Below are 17,302 nucleotides of genomic sequence, written 5' to 3'. Positions count from 1 at the left end.
ATCAGGAGCAAATTGGGGTTCAGTGTCTTGCTCAAGGACACCTCGACATGCAGCCAGAGGAGCCGGGGATCGAACTGCCAACCCTCCGATTAGTGGACGATCCTGCTCTACCTCTGAGCCACAGCGTGCCCTGCCATTATTTATTAACAAGCAAAAGACCTTGTTTTATCCAGGCGCTTACAGCAACATGAATGAACTAAAGGCAGAGAGATAGAATCATACTTAGAAAGACAGGAGCAAGATGACAGAGTAACAACGCAGGTGTGTCACTCATCTATCCAGTAGCACAGAAAGATAAGACCAGCTGATGAGAACAGCTGATATCATGATTGACAGCCCTGGATAATGACAACACGGAAATTATGCATGAGAGGAGTGAATGGAGGATGGAAAGAGAGATTAACTACAAGCCTAAGCATGTCAAAGAAAAGTCTTCCAGACTCAACTTTTGCTAAAGCTTTGTTTGGCTCTGAAGCAATACATTTTTAGTTGTTTTGCCAGGACGAGTGTGTAGGATTCAGTGGCATTTAGTGGCAAAGATTGTAATTAAGATTGAAAATTGTGGGGGACACTACGGTGGTCGTGAAACTGGCAAAAAAAGCAAAAGGCCCTGTCTAGTGCCATGGCTCTACGTAGTTCGGGTAAGCTCACCCGGAAGACGTAGGGCCCGGTCCTTGCTGCAGTGGCCTTGGTTCCATTCTAACCTGTAGCCCTTTGCTTGATATTATCCTTATCCTATCCCGCCTCTCTCTCTCTCTCTCTCTCTCTCTCGTCCACTTTTCCTTTCTTTTTTCATCTGTTCCTGTCTAATAAAGCCACAAAAAAAAAATAAAAAACAGATGAGGGACCCGCTCCCTCTGCAGATAGAAACAGCTCATTCTGATGTAACAAAAACACAATTCTTATTTTCATGTGATTATATACTAATATAAAACATACCTATGGATATTATATTCCAATTAAACAGAACCATTCCATAAAGGACACAATTTCTCAAGTATGTCTTAAAACAATAGACCATATGCATTGTGCTTGCTGCAGTCATATACTGGTCATTAAAAGATCTTTTCATAATTAACAGGTGACGGGGGACGAGTGAAAATGTAGAACCTGCCCTTTAATGTGATGTATTTCCCATTGAAACAGGTCAGCGAGGAGTCAGTCTCAAGTGTGAAGCAATGAGCTGCTATTTATGGAGAAAAAGGCAGTTTGATTTGATAAGACAGAAAAAGCTGACACCGAGTTGAGTGGGGTGAGTCGTCACTGAAGGTGCACTGTTTTCCATGAAGCAGCAGTTCACTTGGATAAATTCAGCCAGGAATTTCTATCATCAGTTGTTCTATCAGCCTCCACTGACCTTGAATCAAGCCCCTTCCTCTTTTTGCAAGACTGCTTAAATGTTGACATGCACAAAAACTTTTATCTTTGCCAGATTCACACTTCTACACAACCAGCATATCTCCTTTCTACATCTGTGAAAACAGATTGTGATGCAGACGCAGAAAATACACAGAGAGAAAGAGCTACCAGTCCCAACAACAGCGGCTAGTTTTCAGCACACCAGCAAACTGTTTGAGTGAATCATCAATGAGCAAATCTAATTTACTGTCTGAAAATGAAAATGATTTGGTTACAGGGGTGGGTATTTGCCAAGCATTACATCATATTATGGACATACAGAGGAACAATCATAATAGGAAATGTAAAGTGGAAATGGAGAGAACAAGAAAAGATTTTTTCTCTTGATGACTAACAGGAAATAACTCCCTGAAACTTCCTACTGTATTTCTGTGGCCTCTGCATGATCAGTTTGTGTCCTTCTTCTTTTTCCTGCACACCGACTACTTCACCTTACCTGATCTTACCTTTATTATCCAATAAATGGCAAAAGGGTTGACATGAGTGAGATGTTGGAGGTTACTACTGATTCTGTTCTGTAAATAGAGATCTGGATCTCAGCCCCAGATAATCATATTCTACCTAAAGAGCACCTTGTGCAGTCAATGAAGGCCTGCACAAGCAGACAGCAAGTCAATATCAGATCAATATCAGATCAAATATTTACACAAAAAAATGTGTTGTGATCTAACATATTGGTTTCAATTCAAGTACAGGTCCATCCATTTACCATTCAGTGTTTTTAGCAGTTTTAACCAGCGGGTCTGTTTGTTTTGGAGAGGAGGAATAATTGGGCTCCCGGTAGAAACCACTGGAAGGAATCCTAACCGGGAGAAGCTGACTGCAGTGACAACACTTGGGTGAAGACAAACAACTCCCATGATCCCACGCTGCTTCACTTCATCTTTTGTTATTGTTTTGATGTGAGAGACCCCTTAGTGGCAGAAATTACACATTGTATCGTTAAAAAACTCTCTGTAGGCTAAAAGATGGCAGCATTTCAGTCAGTATGTGTGTGTTAACACAGAACTTGGTTTAAACTCTTATCCCGTGTTGTTGATTATTGCTCAACATTGTACCATCTCCTCCACAGATGAGGAGACAGGTCTGGAGGTGCATCAGGTAACTCGGCCTCCAGGATTCAACGCCAACCGGCGCCGCAGCAGAGCTGTTCTCTATCACCTGTCAGGACACCTGCAGAAACAAGACAAGAGCAAGCTCAAGATCAACAATGTGAGTTTCCCTGCATTTGTCTACACTGGTACATAAATACTTACTTAAAAGACTGGACACAGTTTCATTATATTCTGTATAATATTGTTGGAGTATTAACATGTTTGGTTGCCAGAAGATTTATTGCATGCCAGATTGGCCCCAGAATGCCTCTCATGTAATCATGAGTTTTACTTTTGAGACTTTCGCATGGAAGGTTACATTCAAGTCATAGAGGTAAGTTTCTTTTTTTCTGAAGGATAAATATAGTCCAAGCCAAAATTTAAAAACCCCTACAGGTTGTTTAACAATAAACTGTTTTGAAGTCATTTCCAGATTCTTCAAATACTCTGTTATCCAGATGGAATACAAAGTAATTCTTGCTTTACAATAAAACAAAGTTTGTGTTGCCCAAGTAGCAACATGGTTTCTTGAAGGTTAGGATCTATAAAAGTCTGGCTTATATTTATATTATCATATGAACAGGCATACTGTTAGTCCACGCCTGCTCCCAGCACACCACACAGATCTCAAGGGGCCATAATCAGAGGATGGTCACTGTAGCTGTCCATTGTTATGTGTGTTCACCACACTGTAGGTCTGCTGCAGCACAGTGGGCAGCACACACCCTGACAGATGGTATGAAGGTCAGCAGGAGTACATGCTCACTTCTCTTTTACTTTGGGGTAAAAGAGCTCTGCATTTTGCTGTCAGTGATAAAACAAATATGCAGACCTATGCAGTATGCACCCTGCAAGTGTTATGGCCATTCATAGAGGGATTATGTATTTTTTAGGGATCATTATTTTGGTTTTAATTTGCTTAAATGGAATTTAAAAAATCAATAATTAAAATATCCAGGATACAGGATGTTGCACAAACATTTTCTAGTTCAACTTTTTAGCCTTAACCTTTTTAAATTAGCTCATTTGGGTTTCCTCTGTACTTTTCTCTTTCCTTTGTATTAATGTAAGATTTTTGAGGTAATCATTGCCCTGTCAAGACCCTGTTTACGGTAAGCAGTCTTCGAAAACAGGAAACAAGGGGCGCCTTGTTAGCTCATTTGTTAGAGCTGGTGACCCATGTACTGACTTGCTGCAGCGGCCCAGGGTTCGAAATCTGAAACCTGTGGCCCTTTGCTGCGTGTCACCTCTCTCCTGCCTCGCCCTCATATACCTGTCTATCTTCGGCAAGACAATAAAAAGCCCCAAAAAAAACAGGAAACGAAAGAACTTCATGATTAATGAAGAAATAAAATGCAGGTGAAAATCAGATTCAACTGGCCATTTCATAAAATACAGATATCTCTCTGTGAAAACACTGTACACATGCAAACACCTAATTATCCATTTGGAGCTAATGTTCCCAGTTTTTCTTAAATGTCTCCTTAGAGGTACAATGTGTAGCTCCAAATAGGGGGCAGCATTTCATTTTCTCCCACTGTTTAATTGTTTACAGTTAGACACGCAATGTCCTCAAAAATGTATAGCTAACATTCCAAACTTAAACTGATTTTGCTGTGATTTCAATTCAATTCAATTCAATTTTATTTGTATAGCGCCAATTCATAACAGAAGGTTTTCAAATAGAGCAGGTCTAGACCGAACTCCTTATAGCATTATTTGACTGCAATAGATGGGAAATAACTACATCATGATGCAGATCAGTAAAAAAGTCTGAATTCCTACTTTGTCAGGACCATCTGCAAGAGTAAACAAGTAAACAACCTTTCAAACATGTGCCATCTGAATGGAGTTCAGATTGATCAGGGCTGTATGCTTACTTAGTTCATAGTACAACTGATAACTGGAATTATGTAACCTACCCATATTTTCACTTCACTTCACAGGTAGTCCAACTTCCTTGCTTACTTTTCTCCAGGAAATCTTCTTCTTGTCCAGATAGGAAGTAGTACCATAGAGCTCTGGGAGCCTACAATAACAACAGTGCAACTGCAGACAGGTGGAGAAGCAAAAGTAATAATAAATCCCCTTTTTAATCTTAAAAGTTAAAAACATAAACTCTGAGCTCTCCTCCCACTGGTAAACGGATCAGGGCAGAATCCGTTGTGTGGGAAGCTCTAGTTGTAGCCCCAGATCTCTCCTTGAGAAGTCCCCTGCGCTCAGCAGCTGTCAGCGAGTAGCATCTCTGTCCCCTGGTTCTCCATTTCTTCTTCCTCATGTTGAACTGAGGGCAGATTGGACGCTACAGTGACTCACTATCCAGTATTTGCTAGCTGATCAGCATGCTTATTTCAGTAGATATCTCTGTAGCACAATACATAGACATCTTTGACATAATGTCAAAACTCATAACTCTTGTTATTTTTTGTTATTATTATTATTTATTGTTAATTTTTTGAATGTTTAAACATTAATGAACTAACATTCTGGACATATTTTACACATTGCTGTGTAGTGTTAACCCTACTTCTCCCTGTCATCCGATCCAGAACATGTTCGGGGAGAAGCCTCCGATCCCAGAGTACAAGGTAGCAGCCATTCAGAAATCCCGCTTCATACTGCTCCACTACGGAACCTTCAAGGCCGGCTGGGATTGGCTGATCCTGCTGGCGACCTTCTACGTGGCCGTCACCGTGCCCTACAACGTATGCTTCACGGTGGTGGGAGGGCGGGATGAAGGGAGCAGTGCCCCGCGGAGCCCGCCCAGCGTTAGTGACATCCTCGTAGAGATCCTGTTTATTTTGGGTGAGAGAGCATGCCGTGATTCACTTTACAAGCTTCTCCTTTGGCTAACATTTCCAGCCAAATTAATTCCTTTCATGAAGAACACTTGCTTGATTAGTGCTTTCTTTTTCCAGAGCTAGCTTCAATAATTAACACGACTTGATTATTGTAAAGATTGGCTATTTGTTTGTCATTGCGTTAACCGCCCCTGATGCAAGGTCAGTAAAACAGCCTAAATCTGAGGCTTATCAGTCATAATAAAAGTTTTGTCGAAGTTTTTAATGATGCATGCGCAGCAGTGAAAGGATATGAGCCATTCGTAGTGGACCATTATGTCTTATTGCTAACTCATTTTCTAGGAAACAACAGGCCTCTTTGTCCCCAGTCTTGTCCATCTAGCTGAAGGGAAGTTGTATGAGTGCTCTTCAATGGACAATTTGCCTTAATGGAAAAGAGTGAACACAAGCCCTCCATCGATAAACTTTTGCAATGAAATTATACGAGCCGCCCGCAGTTAAATGGCTGACTCCTGTCAGTCGATATCCCATTTGTTAGAACTAATAGGCCAGCCTGTTTATCAATGCATTCACTCAGCAGACAGTGCTGGATTGAAATGTTGAAATCAGGCTTCTGTTTATTCCTTTGTTTCTGTTAATAAGCTCCTTTTCAAGAATTAACTGAATCCTAAAGACTCCTATTGGAATAGTGAGTTAACTGAAGAGCCATACTGGAGGTTTTGTCATGTTTTAGCCATCAAATTGCATCCACTGTATGAGACATGAAACCTGCTTGAGATGAGTAATTCGTCAAAGTTTTGTCACCATCATTCTTCTGTCAATAGGAAATTATTGTTGTGTGTTAGACAGATGTGAACAAAGACCATTTTGAAAATCATTGGAGCCTTCAAGGATGAACATTGAAGGTTTAATTGCTGAAAAACATTGCATTTATGAGCTATGTGTCAAGACAAGGAGCCCTAAAAGTCCAGTGACCAAAATCAGTGAGCAAACAAAAACTTTTAAAACTGTCTCTGCCTTTAAGTCCTTTAAATGTTTGAAACTTGGTGCATGTCTTCAACAACTTTTAATTTTCCTTGACTTGGATGTTTGAGCTACACATTGCAGTTTGACAGGAGAATGCTGTTCACTTTCATCTGCTGAAGGAGGAAAGTTTGCCTCGACCAGCTGGGGTGAGAGAGAGGTAGAGAGAGGGAGAGAGGGAGAGAGAGGGAGGGAGAGGGAGAGAGGGGGGGTGGATGGTAAAGAGAGAAGGACAGAGACAGAGACGAAGGTACACAGCAACAACAGTAGCAACANNGAGACAAAGGTGCACAGCAACAGCTACACTAATAGAAATGACTGATGATGATGATAATGATGATGATGATGATGATGATGATGAAGAACATGAAGAAGATCATAATGACGACAATAGCCATACCGAGAGGGGATGATGAACCATAATAATAGTAATAATAGTAACTATTATAATTATAATAATAATAATAATAATAATAATAATAATAATAATAGCAATAATATCAGCAATGAGTTTTTATTCAATTCAATTCAATTTTATTTTGTATAGCGTCATTCATAACAGAAGTTATCTCAGGACACTTTTCAAATAGAGCAGGTCTAGAACCCGAACCTCCCTTATAACATTTTAACAGAGCCCAACAGTACCACCAATGAGCAAGCACTTGGCGACGGGGGGCAAGGAAAAACTGCCTGTTAACAGGCAGAAACTTAGGACAGACCCTTTGCCTATAGGTGGGTGGTCATCTGCCTTATCTACAGACACTGGTGGGTTGCTTAAACAGATCCGCGCATGTTGAACTGCATGTTTCATAAGCAGTAGCCCGAAAACGACAACCAAAACACTGGTTCTAGATAGGGACTTTCGGCGAGTTTTGCGGCCAACCCGTGGTTTTCTTCTAAAAAACAACTTACAAACCGTTCTCAATTCCTTGGTCGCGCAATACAGACGTGAGTAGTGTTCAGTTAGTTGTAATCTGAAAGTTCACAGCTAGATGGTGCAAAATCCTACACACTTGCCCTTTAAATCTCAGTTTAACACATGTATGTATGAGCAGCAATTTTGAGACCTCACAGCTAGTTTGGACACAAATCCTGGTCCAGTATGCAACTTGGACAAGTGTGATGTGGAAATTTGAAACCTCCAGGTCTCATACACTGAGAAAGGACTTCAGTGTAGTAGAAGACATCTCGTGTCCTGTAGTTAAACGTTTGGATTGAATCATATTTTCATATTCACAGAGTCTGAATTTTGTAGTGTTGAAACACTACCACTTGTGTCCACAGGGACCACCAGAATCAACACAAAATGAAAGTTCTTTGTAGGGGCTTCAAGTACACAAGTTCATAGCTGTTGATCTTAGATCATGAGTTTGAGAGATCTCTTTTTCTGTCATCATGATCAAATTGACTTACATGTGATTCACTGAATAACCATTGCTGTGTATGTTGTTCATTATTGTGTGATTATCATGTAACAGTTAGGGCTGCACAATTTAAAAAAAAATATTCCTGAAATCACAGTCTGGCCAAGTGTAATATGCAAATTGCAGAAGCTGCAATGTTTTGATAAAGTTAAAATGTGTGACAAACAGCATTATTATGAAGTACTGTTGCTCTGAAGAGATTCCTTGGCCTACAAATCATCTTCATCAGATTTAAAAATCTGTTGTTTGGTACAGACCCCAACAAATGTCACATCATCATGATTTTAATAGTTTTTTTCAGTGAAAATTCAAACTGTGATTGTGAATCATATCACAAGAAACACTAGAACAATGTCAGAATAATCACAGTATGATGTTTTTATCATATCGTGCAGCTCTAGTGACAGTTACACCTGTACTATCCTGTTGGTAGTTCCTGCTGTCAGCTTCCGCTGTTGTTGTCGTCCTCTGCAGACATACTGCTGAACTTTCGAACTACTTTTGTGAGCACGTCGGGTCAGGTAGTGTACGATGCCCGCTCCATCTGTGTTCACTACGTCACCACCTGGCTCTTTGTCGATCTCATTGCCGCCCTGCCCTTTGACCTGCTGTATGCTTTCAACGTCAGCGTGGTGAGTCTCCTCTGTGCGTCCATCTGTGGACATTTGTGTGTTTACATACCAAAGACAGCGTGTGACAGATTGACAAAGTGTGTGACAAATCAGCCCACTTGATGCACTTGCTCTAGGAAAAAAGGAAAGAAAAGCACTTAAATGTGGACATACACTCATGCATTCATCATCCACACTAACACACCGATGGCAACCAGCCAAATTTGGAGAAAGAGAGAATTAATGCATAATGTCGTAGGCTCCCTTGTGAATTGATTAGATCAACATTTCATCCAAACTGAGGCTCATCAGATGATGGCACAGAGCCAGTCTGATGTTAGAGCACATCCTGCAGGTCTCCTTAATTTGTTCTTCCATGCTCTGAATCCTAAAAGATGCTTTGAACTGCGGGGTAAATTACTACACATGAACGCAAAATGAGTATTCAGACTCATTCTTAAATTCTAATTTGGAGTGAGTGAAAAATAAAGATCCCTCTTTTGAATGAAACTGTCATTTTCACGTACAAATTATTAAGCACACTTGATGATGAAAGAAATTGTCCTGTTTTAAAGGTTATATATACACGTAATTCACTGCTACTAGATGTCACACTAGAGTCTACAGTGTCTCAGACCAAAACAATTTGGCAATTGGCCTACCAGACTCCATTGACAAAACTAGAAATTTTATCTCGTATTTTATTGTAGAAAACACTTTTAACTGGACTGAAACAAAATAAAACTTACAAAAACCATCTTTGTTAGTCTTTCCAACAAACACCAACGCTGGTTCGGTCCAAATAAATCAATTAGATGAGAAAAGATTTGTGAAAAGGGCTGCAACGGCCCCAACGTAAGATAACGTTAATCCTTGGGAACAAATCCGCAGGTCAAAGTAGGTCCACTAAAAGTTGTGGTTTTTGCCACTGACAGACTTAGATTGTTAAGTGTCTGACAACATTATGGGAAGGATCCCTGAAGAGATTCCCACTAACATGCACATGCCGCTAGACCGGACAAATAGACTAGAGTAGAGAATAGAAATAGTTGTTTGCTGATATAATGTTTCATACATATAATCTTTAATACTACTAATAAAATAGGTATGCAGAATGGTCCCTTTATATTTAAGAAATGCTTAAGGTTGACACTGAGTGTGTGAGTGTGTTGTGTGTGTGTGTGTGTGTGTGTGTGTGTGTGTGTGAGAGAGATGATATTGTGTGTAATCTATCTGTGCAGTACTTTGGGTGTCCACCTGCTGAAGACGGTTCGGCTGCTCCGGTTACTGCGGCTGCTGCAGAAGCTGGAGCGATACTCCAAGTACAGCGCTGTGGTTCTTACTCTGCTCATGTCCCATGTTCGCCTTGCTGGCTCACTGGATGGCCTGCGTCTGGTACTTCATTGGCCGCAAGGAGATCGAAAGTCCTGGATCCTGGGATATTGGTTAGTACACACTTTTTTCACCCACACAGTGTTGTAGCAGTGGAATGTAGCGTGCTTACTCAAGAGCTACTTTCCAGCTACTTGCTGTCACTGAAATCGGCATTAAATTCTGCTGCCTGTCATTGAGGACCGCTTTTTTGTGGAGTTCTCTCTCCTGATTGGATAAAGTGGGAACAGGATACCAGGAAGTGTATTCTCTGTTTACTGCAGGAAGAAGGGACTGGGAGACCATGTTACTGACTGATCTCTCTATATCAATGTAGAGCTATTTAACACTTATTCTAACAAAACAAATAGCACTCACAGCACCTTTAGGTACAGTTTTGAGGTACGTATACTTTCCTGGAGTTTTTCTATTTTATGCTACCTTTGACTTCTTCTTCCACTACATTTATTTGACAGCTATAGTTTCTTTACAAGTAAAAAAGGTCATACAAAACCCATTATCATATTAAATATGATGCATTGTTATAGAAAAAAATGTCCAACACTATATAGAGTTGTGAAAATCTGCTCCAGCTCAACCAGCTGCATCATTAAAATGATACTTAATGTATCAACAGTAATAATCCAGTGTTGTTTCTAATAATATAAACCTTCCCTGAATAACTTTCATACTTTAAGTACATTTCTAGGTTTGACCTCGAGCTGCAGCGATTAATCGATTAGTCAAATTATTAAATCGATTCATTTAATTTAAGTCAAGAAAAACATTTCAAAATTCTTTGACTTTAGCTTCAGAATTGGTCCTCCTAAATGTTACACACTGGACCTTTAAATAAGATTGTATCTTATCGCAGCCTCTGTGTGTGGTTTAGTATGATTAGGCTTTTACATAAAAACCTTCAGCTTTAACCATTTGCACATCCACCTACCTCGTCTTGCTTCAAAGACAGATCTAAGATGACAACCCCAGCAGAGCAATGTCAGTAATTTTGCATCCACAACAAAGGCACAGGAGCAGTTATGCAGAAGAACGGCCCCCAAATGTCTACATTTTCAGCACGACCGATGCTTTTAATAAGAAGCAGCTTTGTTGATGTTCCACAAGCATCTCTCAGTAGAGAATCTCAAATCCTGCGGGCAAAATGAGACCCCGGCATACAATCTGATAAACTTGTAAACACGTACCAGCAGACAGGCACTTCCCCCGCTCACTGTCTCATTCTCCCTTTCATTGATTTGTACCAACCTACCTATCATTTTCCTTTCACCAAACCACATAATGACAGACAGTAACACTGCAGTCAATTCATGTCAGGGGTCCCTCAATTGACTATTCAGACAGATGGAGGAAATTCAGGGGACAACAAAGCTCGGTCTGCAGTCTGACCTTTGTGTGACACCAACTGTGATTCACAATGGAGGTCTGATATCGGCATGTACATAGCTTGAACTACTCAGCCTGTCAGTCAATTGGCTGATACCTGGGAGAGGTGCAGTTTCTGTCTGCAGGGTTATTAATAATTCAGAGGCAGTGGAACCATGGCAGCCCCTCATGGAGCTGTAGTCAACACAAACACACACATCTAATGAACTGAAAAGAAAAAGAGAAAGAAATGGACATAACGTGGAAATGGCATGTTGTCGGGTTTCTAAAGGAAGCTTTTGGTGAATGACTTCGGTTTACCTCTCGTCTTGCTTGTTTATAGGAATCCGTGATAGTTATTGGGGCTGATACATTTTTGGTTGATAATGGGAAATTTATATTATTGTATATTATTGCTATAATGAAATTATAATATTGATTTATTTATATTTTTGTGCAGAAAAGTCAGAAGGTTGTTAACTGCTGTAAAAAAACATCACCTGTAGTGGGCTTTAGAAGGTCAAGCACTACACAGCACAGCTACCACTGGCTTGAGTGTCAGTCAAGGAAAAACAAAATATACAATATATAATTTTGAAAAACCACCACAAGGACACACTTCAGAAGAAAATAGTCTGTTAGAGGAGCTGTAACTTACAATAATATTGTACTTATATTATAAGAGATACTGGAGAACTGGAGATATTCTATATTTTTCTTATTGTCAACAAGACCCATGAAAAGAACAACAATGTGTTAGTTGCTCTCTCCAGCTTCCCTGTTCTGTGAACATAAGCCCCAGGTCCACTGATTCCTACTGTCAATCTTTAAAAACCTTTTAAACTGATAAATTTAATATAACGGAGCAAATAGTGCATTTGTTGTGGACTGTATTCAGATGTGGATTAATAATTGTTCTCTAGTGAGTATTTACTGCACCAGTGGTATTGACTCAGAATAAAAACAGTGGCCTTTTTCATTGTAATGAAGGACCGTGTCACCCAGTGTGACTCATTTATGTGCTTTTAATATTTTATGTATTTTTAATTGAGCTCTATGGCACAGAGGAACACACTATATCCAATCTATGTGTGGCTATACACACAATCATATTTAGTAGGAACAATAATTGTTGGTTTTGGTCTTTTTATGGGATTTGTTGACAATGAGAAAATATATACGTAGAAAACTGCTAAAAATCTCATTCAAAGGCATTGGTTCTCAACCTGGGGTTCCCGACCAGTGCCTTTAAATGAAAATGTTTTCAATTTAAAGGGGTGTTAGATTTTTTTTTTTTTAAATATACATTATAGCTCAGCATTTCTGTGAATAAAACTAATGAAGTATTTATTTTTAAAGTTTAGATTATAATTTAAGATATAAACAGGATAAGGGCATGGTGAAGAACTAAACACAAGCTATATCCACAGAGCCTTCACTCTCTGATAAACAGCCTCGTCCTGCATTTGAACACCTGCAACCAAAGAGCTAATAGAACAACGAGAGAAAACACTGTATTTGTCAAATGTCTGTTATTGTCTATTAAGTTTGTAGGATTGTTAAAACATAAATATATGTTTATGTGTATATTCTCTGAAATAAGAAACAGGAAATAATCTCGCTGAAATCCTCCAAATCTCTGGCTTTAACAACCTTCTTTTTGCAGTTTATTTGTGTTCACTGTTTGGGTTCATTGTACAGTTTATCGTTGTTCTCTACTGTTACTGTTATGCATTGAATATAATATGAAATATCCATAAACTATGTCACTACTGGGATAGAGGCTACTTCACATTGGCTTTAACATTCAGCTGGTGGTTGCCACTGGTCAGGAGAAGGCCCCTCAGTTTGTCGGTTTGTTGTATCAGGACATGTTTGACAGTGACAGTAGCAGTTAGCGTTACTAGCAGTGGAACAGAGATTACTTTTTAATCATAAAATGTGTGTTTTCTCTGTCAAGGCTTTCAGTGGGCGAGCACACAGGAGGCCGTTAAAGCTTCCAGTGCTGCTTGATAAGGCAAATGTAATCACCTGAAAGTAATTTACCTATCTTGCTCTTGCTGAAGTATGAATTATTAGTGTTTTTCCGTGTTGACTGACTGTCATACATCTTTTAATTTTTTGCTATTTATTTTTTTTTATCTAAAGTACAATACAGTGGTACAGTAGGTGGGGCTAGTTATTGTGGCTGAAAGGCTAGTTGATAATGGGGCCTGCCTGCCATTATAGCCCACCAGGCTAACTGTCTTGCTAACTGCAAAATTCAAAAATAGTTAGCTTGGTTGTAAACTGGAAAGTGTTTATCACAATGACTGCATACAATGCCTCTTTTGTGGGCTAGGAAGCGTTCGCCACACCGGTGGTACACCCATGTTCTAAGACACACAGCAAAGACACCTTTTTATGCTAGATAAAACATGATGCATTTCCCTCTAGGATGCTAATTCTAACCCAGACTAAGCAGTTTCACCATAAATGTGCACTTTCTCCCTTGCCCCTCGAACAGCCACAGCCAAGGGTTATTTACAGCTGATATGATGCTTCCTCCACATTGGAATACCAAGCTCTCTGTTTCCTCCATGTCAACAGTATCACAGTTTGAAATTGGTTAATAACATTTTTTATATGTTGGTACCAGTCAGTAACATCCCAGATCAAGAAGAGCCTACATAATGTTGTCAGTAGACCATGTGTCTCCTTCTGAGGTCTCTGGCCACCACATATAATCAAATCATCCTTCAGAAGGCCAGTAAAATCCTCTGACACCTCACCCTCATTCTGTTCTAGGAGCCCCTTCTGGTTGACACTTGTGCTTCCTCACCACTGACTGATGCCCCTAGCATTTAGCATTTTAGCTGTTGTTATGCATTTTATACTTTGGTTATGCATTGTAACAATATATTTTATTACTTTGTCCTATGCCTTTATTAATATGTACATTTCCTCTGCTACCTATACTTTTTAATTACCCCACTAAAGTGAATTTAATTTATTTAAAGCAGTGGTTCCAACCTTTTTCCTTAAGGGATCCCTTTTCTATCATTGCGTTAACTAACTTAGTAACATATTTTATATATATATTTCATATTATATTCAATGTATAACAATAACAGTAGAGAACAACTGATACACTGTACAATGAACCCAAACAGTGAACACAATAACTGCAGGAAGTTTGTGGAAAACCAAAGATTTAGATGAATTTTGAGCAAATTATTTCCTGTGAATTTTTTTTTCCGGTTAGCTTTAGGAGCTTTTTATACAATCTGCTGTCTCTGTATTAAGTTTTTTTTTTAATCTGTAACTAATGTACATACTTAATAGTCTTTTCTTCTCATTGTTCTATTAGCTCTTTGGTTGTTTTCACTGCATATTTTTATAATGCAGGGTGAGGCTGTGAAGGCTCTGTGAAAGTGGCTTATGTTCAGGTCTTCACTGTGCCTTTATCCTGTTTATAGCTTAGATAAACCTTCCACCCTAAGACAAGGTGGAAGACAGAAATTCAGGACCACGACATCTCACAAGTAAGTTCAGTCAACTCTGCTAGACAGAGAGGAGAAATCGGCACCTTGGACAGAGACAGAGAGTCTCCATTTGAACAATTTCCTCCAAAAGAAATAACAGCCCCATTTACACTTGTCATACAAGTGTCTACTTAAAACCAGATAAGACTTAAGACACTTTAATTTACACTTAGACGAGAAGCCAGATGAGATCGCTGCAGGAACAAACAGGTTGCACAAACTGTTCCTGACTCAGCTGAATGATTTCAATCATAACTCGATTACGTCAGCTATTTGATAGAAAAAAACCTAGTTGCCAATTATTTTGATAATGGATTATGGTATTTTTGAAGCAAAAATGTCAAACATTTGCTGGTTCTAGCTTCTTAAATGTGTGGATTCTTTGTCGTTTATGATAGTAAAAGAGTCTGTGGGTTTTTGACTGTTGGTTGGAGAAAAGACGTCACTTTGGCGTTTTTCCCTTTCTTTTAAATTTTTCTTTGATTATTTTTTGGGCCTTCAATCAGTCAGTTTTGGTTTCCCGCCAGTGTGTGTGTTAGCCTTTAGTCTTGAGCACAGCACAGGTCATCATTATCACCTGTTGCCATTTGGAAATGGTAAAGTGTAGAGGTGTGAGGGCTGAGCATGATGAATTTGCTGTTGTTCAGTTCACATCAACTTTAGGAAATCCACAAAAAATCCTGTCCTCTCACAGCCATAAAACTGAATTGCCTTCCTCAGTTATGAAGGATTTATTATAGAAGGATCTTATAATAACATTAGTAATTCCCTCCACATTCCCTCATGCACTGACAGGAATAAAATTCTTTGTACTTAATTTTTTATATTTTGATCCCCAGTTGCAGACATACATGCAATATAAGCAATATAATGTCTTAGACAGCTCCAGGTTTCCTCAGGATAGCAGAGGTTAAGTTGTGCTAATGACTGAGTAATTAGGAAACTACTCAGGTCTGAAATCCACTAATGTTGTTGGTTTAGCTGCTTCACTGAGACTCTGCTCACAGCTCGATTGTCACTCCTGCTTATTTATGCTGGCATGAGAACTCTCTCTCTCACACACACACACACAAGGTCAGAGCTGCTTGACTGAAGGGTGTGATGCCGGAGATCAATGAATGGATGCATCCATATTGTATTATTCATATTCCCTCTCTTGCTGTCTTCCTTTTTTCTGACTGCTGTCTGTGGCTCAGCTGGGTTTCACCACTCATCCACTCACAAACACTGTTTTTTTAATAATTTATCCTTCCTCCTTCACTTCCTACCCTTTCTCCTTCTGTCTTGCCTCCTTCTCCATTCCCCTCCACTTTTTTTCATTCCTTCCTCTGAAGCTGAATTGCTGACTGTTGTTCGTACAATGAACTTGAACCCCCTGTCTCTCACTGGGATCAAGTCATGATGTGTTCACAAAACGAAACATCAGCACATTTATTCTCTAGTCTCTTAATTTAGATTAGCGAGCCTGTTTGTACCTTTGAGTCATAGTTTCTGGATGTGGGGGAATGGCTTTAATTTGATTTTGTAAATCGTTTGTCTAACATACCCTGTTAGACAGAAGGATGGACATAGATAGTTCCAGCTTCATCTGTGTCCACTTCATAGGTTCATTAAATTGGCAATATGGATGAACAGATTGTAGTAGAGTCTGTGGTGTGAGCCCCACAATGCAGTGCAGGTCCTGCAGAGGCAGGTGGCAGCTCACCCTAGAGTTGTAGGTTCCTATACAGTGGTGGTAGAAGTACTCAGAGCCTTTCCTTAAGTAAAAGTAGAAATACCACAATGTGAAAATTCGATTTGAGTAAAAAGGGAGAGGAGAACCAAACCAAAAAATTACCACTATGTCCTGACTTTGTTTATTGAATTCAATCTTTATGATATTTAATTATATATACAAATAAAAAAATCATAAACATGTACATGGACAGAATACTTATCTTTTAAGTCTGTGTTTCTCAAATGTGGGTACCCTAGAAGTACTTCTAACTGTAGGGGGTATGTGACTTTTTGTTTTTAATGTTAATTTAAAAAATATCAGTCATGCATGATTATTATAATCCTACAATTATTAAACTATAAATTTAAAAAAATGTAAATGTAAGTTAGATAAACCACATTTCATTTTCAATATTTCTATTTTTAATGCAATTGTTAACTGCTGTGAGCTGTGAACTGCAGTAAAAACCTCACATGCCAATGTTTGTCACTTATCAAAAAGACACAGTTCAATGCAACTTCAGTGCTCTCTTAGTGTTATTGCATCATGACAAAATGAAGTGAATTTAGTGATGGATTCTAAACATTAGAAATAGTTTTTCTTAATAAATTAGACACTGATGGTGCAGTGCTGTATTGTTCCTCTTCATAAAGGCTCTTTATATCCATCAAAAATGTTTTGCGCTGGTCAGGGAAATATTTCTAAGGGGTTACATTATTGAAAAATAGTTTAAGAACCACTGTTTTAAGTGCACTTTTAGCCCTAAGTAGTTGAGCATTCTCAATGTTAGGTCTTCTGGCTTTTCAATAATAACTTTCGATTGGTTTAGCTTTGGTTCATCAATTCAATTCAATTCAATTTTATTTGTATAGCGCCAATTAATAACAGAAGTTATCTCAGGACACTTTTCAACAGGACAATGACCCTAAGCACAC

The 17,302-nt window shown here is 39.1% G+C and overlaps 1 protein-coding gene across 1 annotated transcript in view; it reads left to right on the top strand.

Moving 5' to 3' along the window:
- The window catches only part of kcnh3 (potassium voltage-gated channel, subfamily H (eag-related), member 3), a 130,630-nt gene that overhangs the window by 91,062 nt on the left and 22,266 nt on the right, over window positions 1–17,302 (top strand). The window contains 8 exon segments of the mRNA XM_035676417.1: window positions 502–506; window positions 2,537–2,631; window positions 5,063–5,318; window positions 8,236–8,410; window positions 9,614–9,728; window positions 9,730–9,821; window positions 13,103–13,112; window positions 13,404–13,422. Of these exon segments, the coding sequence (XP_035532310.1) occupies window positions 502–506; window positions 2,537–2,631; window positions 5,063–5,318; window positions 8,236–8,410; window positions 9,614–9,728; window positions 9,730–9,821; window positions 13,103–13,112; window positions 13,404–13,422 (767 nt within the window).

This window comes from Morone saxatilis, unplaced genomic scaffold (genome assembly GCF_004916995.1).
Source record: "Morone saxatilis isolate NCDOM2014 unplaced genomic scaffold, NCSU_SB_2.0 Contig5, whole genome shotgun sequence".
Lineage (NCBI taxonomy): Eukaryota > Metazoa > Chordata > Actinopteri > Moronidae > Morone > Morone saxatilis.
This window is presented reverse-complemented; position numbering and strand designations above follow the sequence as displayed.